Source organism: Microcaecilia unicolor, chromosome 4 (genome assembly GCF_901765095.1).
Source record: "Microcaecilia unicolor chromosome 4, aMicUni1.1, whole genome shotgun sequence".
NCBI classification, from domain to species: Eukaryota; Metazoa; Chordata; class Amphibia; order Gymnophiona; family Siphonopidae; genus Microcaecilia; species Microcaecilia unicolor.
Window position 1 is genome coordinate 251,461,148 of NC_044034.1, and position 15,450 is coordinate 251,476,597.

The following is a 15,450-nucleotide window of genomic DNA, read 5'->3' on the forward strand; positions in this document are numbered from 1 at the left end:
TAAAACATCAACACATGGAAAGACCATATATAAATATATATAAACGAAAGCATACTTCCTAACAACAGTAAATTATAGTTAAATTAATTGAAGCATTAAAATAATCACTTAGGGCTCCTTTACTAAAGCTCAGCATGCGCTATTTGATATTAGTGCGTGCTAAATGCTGTGTGTCCTATTTTATACCTATGGCCCCATGTGCACTTAGACATACTAATGTCCATTAGCATGTACTAAGATTTAGTAAAAGGGCCCCTTAGTTCTGAAAAAAAACATTAGAATAGGTTATATATACTTATAGACTGCCTTCGTTGAACCAATATTCAACCCAAAGCAGATTACAACCAATGAAACAATACAATAATCAAATAGATCAATGCAATACAGAAGAACAGCACCCAAGCAACCAGATACTAAAAGTATATGATTATGATATAAATAATTAAAAGATAATAAAGCCCTAACATGGCCATGTTTCGCCCTAAGCCTGCACTGGGGTAAACAATTCATGCATAAAACGATTTACTACGAGGCTCATTTCAAAGCACTTAGACTTACAAAGCTCCATACGTTACTATGAGACTTTGTAAGTCTAAGTGCTTTGAAAATACGCCGCTATATGTATTAAAAATATTTAATAAACCAATGCTGAATTGGGAACTGGTGTTTTGAGGGGTATCACTATACTGTCAAGTTGTTGAATGCCAGTTGATATTTCAGCAATGGTTTGTTAAATATTTTTGATGCATATGGTACATCACTGTGTGCGAATTGCTTACATCTTTGGGCAAAACATGCTCATGTCAGGTTTTATCATCTTTTATTTTTTTTATAATAAACATACACTTCTTAGTATGTGGTTGCTTGGGTGCTGTTCCTTTTTTCTGGTTGATATATTACAGCACCGGCCCCTCCTCTATTTTTTCCTCCCCCATCAATAAAATATATCAATAGCATATACATTCATCAACAAAATACAATAGTTTTGTTAACGGTTAAAATTATTATAATATTTTTGAGAAGGTCCTAGATGTTGGAATAAGACTGGGAATGAGTATGCTTCTTCTCCTTGACTAGGACTGTAAACTCTAGGAGGTTGAGACTGTCTGTAATATGTGACACTCAAGAGTTGCATATACCTGGTAGTTCTATACAAATTAGTACATAGTAATAATATACTTCTCTACTTAGAAATAACAGAGGAGTACAACAAAAACAGATCTGACTAGTAAGAAGTAGCCTAGTTTGCCTATTGACTTTCCCCCAAATTCTATATATGGTACTTAAGTTCTACGCGCTAATTTGGCAGCACGGCCAAATTGTGCACACAGCTTAATTAACAAACTGATCAGCGCTGTTAATTTGTACTTAATTAGCGGCACTAACTGGCTTTAATTATAATTAACGCGCACCACTTTTTGGGTATATTCTATAATGCGGGCACATAAAGGGGTGTGACCATGGACGGGTTGTAGGCGTTTCAAAAAACTATATGCGCTACTATAGAGACACCTGTTCTGAGCCTAACTTAGGTGCAGGTATTTAGGTCTGGTTTTAGGTGGCCTAAATGGGTGCTCCTAAATTTCTGTCGCAAGAACGGCGCATGAGCATATTCTATAAACTACGCATAACTTTAGGCGCAGTTTATAGAATCATGCTAAGTGTGTGTTTTTTTCGGCGCCGATTTTTACGGTGCCATATATAGAATTCACCCTTTTATGCATAGTATCTACACAATTGTTCTTTGGTACCAAGTGATGACAAAAAGCAGGAGCGAAGCTAGAACTAGTTTTTTTTCTTGTTATCCCTATTATAAAAAAAAAAGATTTTAGGACCACAGGCAAAAGCAACACAGATATTTAACATTTTCAGAATAAAATTATTTCAATGTTTTTATTACATTAGAAAGTACTAGCTATAAATCCTTTAAATACCACATTAGCATACAGTTCATTAAAAGATAATGCAAGCATAGTATGACAAAGAAGAAGTTCTCCTGACAAATTTATATATAAACATTTTAAAAGCCTATTTTTGGCTTGTGAAAAATCAAGCATTTTTAATGGTAAGGTTGTTAACTTATCTAATAAAAAGCTTGACTGTAGCAAATATTCAATTCATACTGAACAACCTAAGATGTCTTCCCTTATAATTGTCCTCTCCTTTCCTTTTAATAAACAAGGCAAACAGTAGTGAATGACATCTACAAGTGAAAAACTTAAAATCAAATATACATAGTTATTGAATTTCAACTTTTATTAAAAATTAAAGAGATATAAAACACCTCATTAAACAGCCATAAAAGGTGAGATGACAGATGCACCATACATGACAACATTATTCTGGATAACAAAACGTACATCATACTAAAGACGATCAAAGAGAAAAAGGTCTCTACAAATTCTATATGAAAAAGGATTAAAAAAAAACATGCATAAGAACTGTGGGGGCTCATATTGGAAGAAAACCTAATCCCAGCTTGGAAGGCCAAAATACTTTTAGGAACAAAGGTAATATTATGAAGAAAAGCAAAAAGAGAAGGTGTGGACACAATACAATGGAGGCAGTGCCTTCAAATCAATTTTATGCATATTAATTGTGGATATCCTGAAAACTTGACTGGCAAGGGGTACTCCAGGACTGGACTTGAGAAACACTGATTTACAGGTGTGGCACGTTGCCGGCTAAGTTTGCTGGCCACATCTGGCCATGTGAATAGCAGGCTTATCTTTGTCCAGTTCCAACTTAACTGGCCAGCGCTGAACATCGGCTTGGACGGTTAAGTTGGAACTGGCCAAAGATAAACCGGATATTCAATGACGGTCATCGGAAACAGCCCTGTATTGAATATCCAAACTCAGTGCTGACCACGGAATGCAGCCCAGCTACCTCTTGCAGTCTGAGTATCGGGCCCCTAAATGTTTAATTTAGTCTAGATGAATAGCAGGGTGTAAACTAAGAGGTCAATATTCAGCAGGACTTATGACTCCATATCTGGGTTTTCAGCAGCATGATTCAGATAATGCTCCTAAAAATCCGGTCAGACTGCTTCAGCACTGTCTAGGTAGCACCAGGTTGGTCCGGCTCAGGTAGCGCTGGGAGTTACTTGGATAGCAGCAATATTCGGTTCACTAGCCAGATAACTATCTGGATAAAAGTAGGACAGCAAAAATACTGTCCTAACTTTGGGGCCCTTTTACTAAAATGTGGTAGCAGTAATGCCGGATGCCTCACAATAGCTTTGTTTTGCCGTGTGCCATTTCTCACACTGGAAAATAAATTTGTATTTTCTAGCTTGGGGGGGGGGGGGGGGGGGGGGGGGGGGGGGGGGGGGGGGGGGAGGGGAGCAGGTGTGCCTGACGGTAATCGGGCAGTGCAGTGTTAGTGCATGAGCCCTTATTGCTCACTAAATAGGAGGCGGTAAGGGCTCAGGCAGTAAATGGCTGTGCGCCAATTTTTTTATTATGACATCCATATAAAAAAAAATAAAGTTTTTACTGCCATGGTAGTAAGTGGCCTTGGCACGCGGCAATTGCACACGCCCACTCTATCGTAGGCTATTTCCTACCGCAGCTTAGGAAAAGGACCCGTTTTATCTGTGCAGTTATCCAGGCACAGGGCTGAGTATTTCTAGTGTCCGGATAAGTGCCAATAGCCAGCTTATACCCACATATACCAGCACTGAATATACAGGTATATTATTATTATTACTAGTAAAAAAGGCCCGTTTCTGACACAAATGAAACGGGTGCTAGCAAGGTCTTCCTTGGAGTGTGTATGTTTGAGAGAGTGTGAGAGTGCCTGTGTGTGTGAGAGAGAGAGTGAATGTGCGAGTGTGTGTGTGAGAGAGAGAGTCTGGGTGCGAGTGTGTCTGTGAGAGAGAGAGTGTGTGTGTGAGAATGAGAGTGTGTGCAAGTGCGTATGTGAGACACAGTGTGAGAGAGAGAGTGTTTCACACAGATACAGTGTGTGTGAGAGAGAAAGTGTGTGTGAGACACAGACTCTCTGTGAGACTGAGTGTATGAGACCAAGAGAGTGTGTGAGTGACTGTGTGACACATAGAGAGTGAATGTGATACAGTGTGAGACAGAGTGTGAGAGTGAGAGAGAGAAAGACATTGACTGCGAGAGAGAGTGTGTGACAGAGATACCCCCCCCCCCCTCTCTGGTGTCTGAGCGTTACTGTGCAGGGCGCTGAGCTGTGGCTGTGCTTCAAGGAACTGACCAATCCTAATTAATAGAATGCACCTCCAATATTCTGAAGCCGAGAAACCTCGTGTGGTTGGTCACTTCTGCTTGTGATGAACCCGGAAGTATGTGATGTCAATTCAGGAGATGGATACAGAGAGCAGGAATGCATCAGCCATGCAGTCAGCTTCAGAATGTTGGAGGTGCGTTTTATTATATAGAATTATTATTAGCATTTGTATAGCGCTACCAGACGCACACAGCGCTGAACACCTGATACAAAGAGACAGTCCCTGCTCAAAAGAACTTACAATCTAAATAATATAGACAGACAAGACAGTTACGGGTGAGGGAGTAATGGGAGCTAAAAAACAGCTGTGAAAAGGTGGGTTTTCAGCAGAGAATTGAAAACAGATGGAGCTAGACGTATAGGTATAAACAATATAAACGTATAGGTATAAACAACTTACAGCCACCAGAGTTTTAAAAACACTGACCGCTGCAGGCTGAATATTGACCCAGAAATGGACAGTGCCAGCACTGTGACTCTGTGTGTGCATTCAGTGCCACCACCTATACAGATAGAAGTGCTGAATTTGTACTTAGTAAGTGTACAGTCACTGCACTGGCTGAATATCAATCCTGTCCTTCCATAGTTGAAGCTTTGTTTCAGAGCTGAGGGGGGTGTCAGAGTTGCAGCACTATGGGAACATCTGTGTTTGGGCAAAAAAAGCCTTTCTACAAAGCTTTGGCAAAAATGTTCATCCTGTTGCAAACACAGTAATGTGACCCCCTTGTGTGACTAGTGAACTGCTGTCTTCAGAGAACCTCTGTTACAGGTAAGCAGCTTCACTTTACTTCTGTCTTCTTTTAGGTAATTGCCTGGAATTGTGTGCTTCCTGCACAATTAAGTGAGTTTTCACTGGCAGGGACTCAAAATGGGCCATTATATGGTTTGGTGCATTCACATTATCTTAAAAGTAATTTTCGTCCTTCGTTAAAAAGAGCTTCAATTTTAAATAAAGAGGCCACATTTATATCCTTTGAAACCAGTAGCTATCAGCCAGTTTCCAATCTCCTTTTTTGGAAAAATCATCATGTATTTGAGGGAAGTGGTAGGTATGCATATCCAACATATAATATACTACCACAATTATGAATATTCCAAAATCTTTATTACAAACTTTAAATTATATAGTAAAATATCATGAAAATATAAAATCACATGATAGTGCTGCTTTTCACATAATTTAGACATATATCATCACTATCCTATATACTGTAACAAATACTACCCACTACCCTGCTGCTAGACAGGACTGATGCAAATCGTCACAGAAAATGATGTACATATCTCAATGGTCCTCCAATAGTTTATTCAGGGTAGTAAATTTAAAATGAATCGGAGAAAAATTTTCTTCACTCAACGTGTAATTAAACTCTGGAATTCATTGCCAGAGAATGTGGTAAAGGCGGTTAGCTTAGTGGGGTTTAAAAAAGGTTTGGATGGCTTCCTAAAGGAAAAGTCCATAGACCATTATTAAAATGGACTTTGGGAAAATCCACTGCTTATTTATAGGATAAGCAGCATAAAATGTATTGTACTTTTTTGGGATCTTGCCAGGTACTTGTGGCCTGGATTGGCCACTGTTGGAAACAGGATGCTGGGCTTGATGAAAAAGATAAGAAAGAACCAAACAATCCTCTTCCTCGGGCAAATAAAGAACTCTCCTTGCTACTCTTGGGGGGGTCATCTTTGCCAGACCTCTACTGGAAATGCCATGAAAAATATAGCAATTTGGGCAAAATACTCACTGTGCTAGTGACTATATGGCCCATCCATGGTATGTTTAAACTCACCCACTTATCTGTGTCGCTACAGATGATATTTAAGAGGGGCCATTATTCAGTTGATATAATTTAGTCCAATGCACTGTAATATTTACACCCAAATATTTGATAGGCTCCTTTACCCACTTAAATGCAAGTGAGTCCTGTAAAAAGCATCAAGCTGCTCGTTCAAACTGATCTGCAGGGTTTCTGAATTTCCCATATTAATTTTATAACCCCATACCCTACTATATTACTGGAAATCCTAAAACAGAACCACCAATGGTATGATTGGATGGTTAATAGTAAATATATCATCATCAGCAAACAATGGCAGCTGGACTCAACCTGGAAGCCTTCAATGTCTGCCCTATATTGTACATATTTGGCAGAGGGCTCAAGCACTAATGCAAACAGAAAAGACAACAGACACACTTTCATCATGCCCCTCTCAAGCTTAAAAGATCCAGAGTATCCTCCATTTACTTTTATACGTGTTTGAGGGAATGTATACAGTGCTCTCATCTAATATAATAATTTGCTCCTGCAACGTTCCAATGTCTCTGCCTGCTTTCGTTACCATCTCCTGACGCCACTCTCCCACAGTAGAAGCCTGCTTGCTTGACTATATAAATGAGCTGGGACCAACGTGCCACACATGCGCACAACAGTGATTCTCCTCTCTCCCCTGCCCCCCCTCCAGCCACCCAGCGATTCTCCTCGCTCCCCTGATTACCTCCGTCGAAGCGGCCGCATCATTGAAAGCCCTGCCCGTCTCCAGTCTTCCCTTCGAGTTCGTTCCCTCAGAGTCCCGCCTTCTGACGTCATTTCCTCTTTCCGCGAGGGCGGGACTCTGTGGGAACGAACTCGAAGGGAAGGCTAGCGACGGGCAGGGCTTTTCTATAATGCGGCCGCTTCGACGGAGGTAATCAGGGGAGCGAGGAGAATCGCTGGGTGGCTGGGGGGGCAGGGGAGAGAGGAGAATCGCTGAGTAGCTGGAGGGGGGGCAGGGGAGAGAGGAGAATCGCTGGGTGGCTGGAGGGGGAGCAGGGGAGAGAGGAGAATCGCTGGATGGTTGGAGGGGGGCAGGGGAAAGAGGAGAATCACACTCTCTCTCTCTCACAGACACACTCACACTCTGTCTCACTCTCTGTCACACACACACACTCACACATTCACTCTCTCTCTCTCTTACAGTCACTCTCACACACACTCTCTCAAACATACACACTCCGAGGAAAACCTTGCTAGCGCCCGTTTCATTTGTGTCAGAAACAGGCCTTTTTTACTAGTCTATTTAATAAAATCTTATATACTGTCCCTACTCTTTGCAGTATCTGAAGCATTATCCCCCAACTCAACCTAATCAAATGCTTTCTAAGCATCAACCACCAATAACAAAGATAGGATCTTATTCTTTTCTGCCCTCCATATCAAGTTGGGCAGCCTTACCTATATTGTTATTAGCCTGCAAATGGCTGGCTAATACCTTCATCAACAATTTAGTATCTAAGGGGGGGGGGGGGGGGGTCGATGTTTAGTGTGGTTTAAGAGCGTATGAGAGGCTCTTACCCACTTAACCACACTGAGTGGCACTTAATGGGACAGTGTTATTCAATATTGGATCTGCCACAGCACTCCCCAGTTAGCGCTGGGGTGGCTTGGAGGAGGAGTTGGGAGTTATGCATCATTGATGACCTGGATATTCAGTGCTGGTTAGCAACAGCCATTCGCATTAAAAGAAATGATCACTGCCAGCTGAATATTGCCTTGTAAGCTTATCAGTAGGAACTGCATGAGCTTGCATTCTTACCTGGTTTAGATGTAACAGTGATGTCTGCAACATTCACTGAATCAGGGACACCTTCACCATTAATTATTAAATTAAACTTTTTCATCTATAGTTCTACCAATGCTTCCTTAAAGTTAATACAAAACTTTGCTGCGAGGGTGCCCAGGTCCTGAGCTTTACCTTTGTTATGTGAGCCATTTTGTCTGTAAAACTTTCATTTAAAAGAACCCAGTCTAAAGGTTCCATTCCCTTTATCATTTTGGTCGCTCTTCTTTTCACTTTTTCTAATTCCGCTATATTTTTTTTGAGATACGGCGACCAGAATTGAATGCAGTACTCAAGGTGAGGTCATACCATGGAGCAATACAGAGATATAATAATATGAGATGCAGTCACACCATGGAGCGATACAAAAGCATTATAAAGTCATTTTTGTTTTCCATTCTTTTCCTAATAATACCTAATATAACTTAAACACCTGAACCCTGCAACACAACAAAACTTATACCAGAACTGGACAAAACTTAACTCTTCCTCCTTGACTACCTAAGTTACTCTGTCACTCTTGAACTTTAACGCAATACCACTCTGTATTTCTCATACCGGAATTGGCGATCGCCATCACAGTATTATGTAAGCCACATTGAGCCTACAAATAGGTGGGAAAATGTGGGATACAAATACAATAAATAAATTCTTGGTCTTATTTACCATCCATTGCGTAATCATTCATAGCATCCTGTTTGTTTTTTTTGGCCGCTGTCACACAATGAGCAGAAGATTTCAGCGTATTGTCTACGACGACATCTAGGATCTTTTTTATTATATTATTTATTTATGATTTTTAAAGTTACAATCCAAGCAAACACGCTTGTACAGAAAGTAGTTAAATACAGATCCATTAAAAAAAATGTAATAGCATAACAGGGGGGTGAATACAAAACAAATGGATTCAATCCCCTATTTATATTTAAACCACTAAAGCAGGGGCGTAGCCACGGGTGGGCCTGGGTGGGCCCAGGCCCACCCACTTTCCCTCCAGGCCCGCCCAGGCGCCCATTCACATCCTTCGCTCGCTGCTTCTCCCCAGGCTCCGCTTCATCGCTCAGCATTCTTCTTCTCGCCTGTCGCGCGGTGCTGCCATTCATGCAGGCAGCTGTGCTCTCTCCTGCCGCGTCCATCCGGTCCTAACAGGAAGTGCATCAGAGGCCCGGATGGACGCGGCAGGGGGGAGCGTGGCTGCCTGTGTGAATGCCTGCGTAGCGTGCAGCGTGGCAGGCGAGAGGAAGAGTGCAGGGAGCGACGATCATGCGGCGAAGCGGAGCTACATTTGGTGCTCACTCAGCCAAGGTACCGGGCAGGCAGCGGAGCAGAGGGAGAAATCTTGTTTAGTGGGAGGAGAGGGAGAAATGCTGCCTGGAGGGAGAGGGGGATAGGGACAAGAGATATGGGGTGGATGGAGAAGGAGAAATGTTGCATGGAGGGGGAGGGAGAACACAGGGAGAAATGTTGGACACAGGTGAAGAGGAGGGAGAGATGGTGCATGAGGGTGGAGGGAAGGAAGAGAGAGAGAGACAAAGGGGTAGAGGGGGGCAAGAAAGGGAAAAATCTTGTATATGGGGCTGGAGGGGAGGGAGAGATGGTGCACGGAGAAGAGAGGGAGAAATGTTGGGCATGACAGTGGATGGGAAGAAGGGAGAGACGCTGTATGGGTGGAGGAGAAAGACATATTGGACCTGGGGCACAAGGGAGGGGGAGACAGAGATGGTGGACAGTGGGAGAGAGATAGAAATGTTGGACATGGTGGAGGAAGGAAGAGAATGCTGCATGGGAAGGAGGGGGAAGACAGCTATTGGATCTGGGGTACAAGGGAGGGGGAAAGAAGGATGTGGACAATGGGAGAGAGGGGGAGATGTAGGACATGGGGTTGGATGAGAGGCAGGGGAGATTCATAGGAGAGGGGAGAGAGGGAGATATTGGATCCAGGAGCAAATGAGAATGATGGAGAGATGCCAGACAATGGGAGGAAAGAGAGAGGGAGAAATGCTGGACCATGGGGAGGAGAGAAGGGACAGGGGTGGAGAGAAGAGAAGAGACAGGGAGCTAGAAGGGTGGATGGAGGAAGATGCTGGGAATGGTGGAACCATGTGGGAGATGCTGGAGGGGGGCGGAAGAAGAGGGTGGCAAGGAAATGGATGAGAGGATAGTGATTACAGAAGATAGAAATATAGTAATGGGGAGTAGATTAAAGATGAAAGGGAATGGCTGGAGAAGGAGTGAGTTGGGTAATGGGAGAGCTAGTGGGTGAGAGAAGAAGATGACGATCTGATAGGCAGCTGTAAAGTAAAAAGAAGGAGAAAGGCGAGAAAGAGTAAAATTTGAGTTGACAGAGAGGCAGAAAATAAAAAAAAGAGGAAGCAGCTAAAAAGGAATGATCAGTATGTCGGAGGTAGATGTAGTGAGGGAATAGACAGTAGAGAGGAGAAAAGACAAATGCACAGCAGTCACTTGAAGGAGAATTAGTAGACGCCAGGAAATTAGAATTATATAGAATTATATAGAAAATGTGCATTTAGAAATGAAAATCATATTATGTGTATTTAAGACTTAATTCTTACATGGTTTAATTTAATCTTGCAAACATCACTTCACGGCACATTATATTTTATTGAGAAGCACAGTACAAACCGGTGCAATTTATTTCCTGTGAGATTTCTCACAAGCATATAGGTCAAGGTTCAAGTATATTATTTATTTGTTACATTTGTATCCCACATTTTCCGACCTATTTGCAGGCTCAGTGTGGCTTACATATTATCGGAGAGGCGTTTGCCGATTCCGGTAAAAAAACAAATACAAAGTAGTGTCCGGTAAGAAAGACAAATCTGGTGAGAAAAACAAATACAAAGTAATGTTGGGTAGTATAGATTGGAGTGGAATAAACACAGTTATGGCATCTTTGAGCAGAAGAGTTATGCTATGTCAATTTCGTGCTTAGGGTTCGTTGTGTTGCAGAGTCTGGCTTTGGGTTTGTTGTGTTGCAGAGTCCAGGCAATTAGGTTGGGTTGGTCGGGTAGGACTTTTTGAACAGGTTGGTTTTTAGTGATTTCCGGACAGTACACCCCCGATGTTATTTGAGGTGTGTTCACATTATTTGCACACAGTATCTGTGGCTTTTTACAAAGTTACATTTACATAGGGTTACTACTACTACTACTACTACTACTACTATTTAGCATTTCTATAGCGCTACAAAGCAGGGTTAGTTGATTTCCTAGTGCAAGTTGCCACAACTGCATGAGTTAGGCACTGTTCCATCCCTGTTCATTGTAGTTTATTTATATTTATTTATTTCATCACATTTGATATACCACTGGGGCCTTGACATAGGCATAAATCGATTTAAAAGTATAAGCTAAAAAAGAAGACAGAGAGTGGGGAAGGAAAGGAGGGGAGGGAGGCTACATAGTCGTAAAGAAAGGAAATAGAGAAAAGAGTTTTCAGAGCGGAGAGGGGGTTGGTGAGGAGGGGGAGGTCATTCCAGAGTTTAGGGCCCAGGTAGCTAAAAGGGGTATCGTGTGTGGTGGACAGTCGTATAACTGAAGGTGGTGCGATGGAAAGAAGGTTGTGGATAGAAGAACAGAGGCAGCAGAGAGGGGAATAAGGAATTAAAATGAAATTAAATGGAAATACTTTTATTAAAACAAAAAGGAGGAAATATTTTTTCATTCAACAACAGGCTCTGGAACACTTTGCTGGAGGATATAGTTTTAGCTTATCTGGGTTTAAAAAAGGTTTGGACAAGTTCCTGGAGGAAAAGTCCATACTCCGCTATTGAGACAAATATGGGGAAGCTACTACTTGCCCTGGGTTTTGTAGCATGGAATGTTGCCACTATTTGGATTTCTGCCAGGTACTTGTGACCTGGCTTGGCCACTGTTGGAAACAGGATACTGGGCTAGATGGACCATTGGTCTGACCCAGTATGGCTATTCTTATATTATGTTGTGCTTTTTAAATTTTACTTCCTCACAGTTCTGCTTCTTATAAGTGTGGGCACCTAAATGTAGCACAGATGCATGTAACTTACACAATTCTGTAAGTTGTGGGTGTAAGTGGGAGCCCTGCCTATGTCCTTCCTATGCTCCACTCCTGTGTATGCCCCCTTGAACAGTTCACTTTATTTTTTATACCGCAAATAGTTAAAAACATCTAAGCAGTTTACATTCATAGTAGATGAGTAAGGGGAAAAAGAAAACTGGAAAAAAACTATGACACAAATTGCAAATTATAAGGGAAAGAGGGATAGTGTGGAGAAATTAAAATTCAATTGAGATACAGGAAGAGGGTAGGACGTGCTAAAGATCTCAAAGACATCACTGATGAAGTCATATTGGGATAACTGCAGATGCAGCCCTTATAAACCAATATTACCTGCTATGTAAGTTAAGTGGGTATTTGCAGAGTACTACTTAGACAGAATATTGGCATTTATGTGTGTAAATGTGAGTGCCCATTATATGTATATACTCGTATAATCTTGTTTTTTCCTTCAAATGTCTATCAAATTTACTGACTCCATCAGACATTTTCAGTTCCCTCTGTAATACCCAGAGATCAATTTAATCTCCTTTAAGTTATCCAAAGTTGGGTTTAATATTAAGTTAATGTTGTTCCTCCTCCCCAAATTAAGGGGCTCAAAGCCACCCCCAGTAACTACTCTCAAACCGCATAAAAAATTGCTTTTCATTTATATTTGGACCATATAAACAGGCTAGAACTAAGGCTGTCCCATCAATCACAATCTTTAATCGTGATGTACCTACCCTTAGGATCCGTAATAATCTCTTGAGCCTCAAGGGTATGTTGTCCCGCTACCAAAATCCCCACTCCCTTCTTCTCAGCCTCCGACACATTAGCTGTAAGAAATACATAGGGATAATCTCTGTGCCTTAAAAGATGCTCATGTATTTTCTATAAATGTGCTTCCTGTACATGAAATATCAGATTTTAGCCTATAGCCCTCTTTATTTAAATAATGCCTTTCTGTTCCCTGAATTAAGACCTTTAATCTTTATCAAGGGCACCCTATAAGTCACTCGCCCTAGTTGCTGGACTTGTGTCATCTAGTGATTCCCCCTAGCTGCTGAGTGTGGGCAAGACCGCTTTTGGAGCCAAGAACCCTTATATACCTCTCCCTCCCATTACCATCTGCCTATCCCCACCCTCCCTTTACTTGATCCAGTCCATCCCCACCCACCTTTCTTCAAACTTCTTTGGGACAAAAGATGGAAAGTGCCCTTTTCCCTGGCTCCCCATGCTGCTGCCATCTCTAGGACCTCAACAAAAACTAGGCCAAGCTCCACTAGGGTGCAGGCCCTATATATTCTGTCACATACAGTGAATGCAAATCCAAATGTAAAGAGCCATTTTTAATGCATATTAGTTTCTCTCAGCTTTGTAGTGCCACAAAGTTTCTGGTCCCACGTCAGATTCCACTACCTGCTCTCTCCTCTGCGATTTCCACAGGGTTTATTTATTTATTTATTGCATTTGTATCCCACATTTTCCCACCTCTTTGCAGGCTCAATGTGGCTTACAATAACATAGTAGATCATGAATAGTGGCAATATAAAAGAGATGGACATTTAATATTACAGAAGGATCTTGAGCAACATGGTAATGATAAGCTTGATAGTAGTATTATAAGCAGATATTGTAAAACAATTCTGAATATATGTGGAGGAGTTGTGTATGTTCACATTGGTTTATTTTTTTGTTCTCATACCATTGATATTCAAAATACACCTATATCCTCTCCCAACATTTGTGCAAGATCATGGGATTAAAGCTTTCTACTATGCAAATATATCCTTCTAATTGACTATCTTGACCTCCTTCATACTGACCTCACTAGGATACAACATTGTTTGGATGTTATAATAGACTGGTTCAGCTAATCACTTAGTTCTAATCTCCCTCAAAGACTGTAGCCAAAATCCTTTTCATCTACTCCAGTACCAAATTTAGGTAAAACTAAAATATTTGTTGTTGAAGAACTCAAGTATTCAGGGGTAGTAATTCATTAGCATCTCACCTTTGTAACCCAAATAGGGAATCTTGTCAAAAAATGCTTTTGGGTGCTTAGATTGTTTCACTGAGTTCACTATTACTTTGACAATTCTTCTCAAGTAACCCTTTTATATGTCTTAACAGCTTCACTCCTCAAATACTGCAATGTTATTATGAATGTTATTTAAGCTAGACTTCCTTTGTATATTCTTAAATGCCTTCAATCATTTCAAAACAAAATAAAGATAAAGATTTTCTGTCAAGTGGTGTGATCACATTTCTCCTTTACTGAAAAAAACATCACTACCCATTCGTTTTCATATTGAATATAAAATTCTCACAATTGCCCACAGGGTACTCTACCACTGGGACTCCCTGTTACCTGGCCTCACTGATCACATTCCATACACCTTTTAGGGCTGTATGCTTCCTGCATGATGGATAGTTGCAGTTGCCTTCCCCTTATGCTGCACACTTAAGACTCTACTCGTGACACTGCATTATTTTGTGCAGCCCTATTTTTATGGAATTCCATGCCCCGTTATTACATATGGAACCTTGGAATTCCATGCCTCTTATTACATATGGAACCTTCCCCAAATTTAAAGTGGCATTGAAAACCTCTTTTTGAAAAGACCTATGATGGATCTTAGCAGGAGTGGATGATCTGGGACACAGGCTTCCTTTGCTGCTTTCTCTGATCTTTATCTTATGAATATGGCATTCCTCTTCCTTTTTTAATTAGATTGTGAACCACCTTGCCATGTCTTGCAAGAAAGGTGATATATAAAACTCATTAAACCATAGCCATAACTTAAATTCCTCCTTCGTTGCAGCATTGCAGGTGACAAGTCTACAAGAAAAGCTATGTGGTAGCCCTCCCTGTCTATCTGCACACAGATATCTTGAGGAGAATTCACCTCCCAGACCTTAAGAGCCCTAATGTGCTCTGTCATATTTAATGGTTGTTTCCTCCAATTCCTCTTTACTGTGCAGAACTATATTGCAGATTCTGGCCCCCACTTCCATACAGGAGTGGGGGGTGGGGAATCATATAAACTCAGGAGATGAGATTTAAAGAAAAAATTATTCAATTAAGGCTTAACATGTTCAATTCACCCTCATATTATTATCTCTTTCCCTTAGATCATGACCTTACAGGTCCTACAAATCTTACATTTTTTTTGAATCAATAAAACATCTTAGTTGTTCCAGGAGAAAAAAACACATATTTTACATCCAAGAATTTAACATTACATTTACAGGGGTAGTTTAAGTTAAATGATGCTCCTAAAGCTACGGTTTCAGATCTTAATGCTAAGAAAGCTTTCCTCCTTTCTTGGGTTTGTTTAGACACATCTGAAAATACCCAACTTTTTCCTCCATAGAATAATGTTTGTAAATTCTTAAGAGCCATTCTTCTCACCGCCTCCATGTCCTGCTCAAATATGAAAGAAACAAGCAAAGTTTGTCTTACAGATGACGTAAAGACATTTCTAAAAGTTCCGAAGCATTCAATTCTTCTTGTTCTAGTGGCATTTGCTCCTGTAATTTCTCCTCTTTTTTCTT

General features: G+C 41.1%; 1 protein-coding gene across 4 annotated transcripts in view; it reads right to left on the reverse strand.

Moving 5' to 3' along the window:
* REV1 (REV1 DNA directed polymerase) overlaps positions 1–15,450 on the reverse strand; it is a 339,104-nt gene that overhangs the window by 37,485 nt on the left and 286,169 nt on the right. Inside the window, exon 19 of one of the 4 annotated variants that reach the window (XM_030201419.1) lies at positions 12,636–12,728. The exons of the other annotated variants lie outside the window; for them this stretch is intronic. Coding sequence (XP_030057279.1) covers positions 12,684–12,728 — 45 coding nt within the window. The 3' untranslated portion in view covers positions 12,636–12,683. The remainder of the gene's footprint in view (positions 1–12,635; positions 12,729–15,450) is intronic. 4 annotated transcript variants of the gene reach the window in all.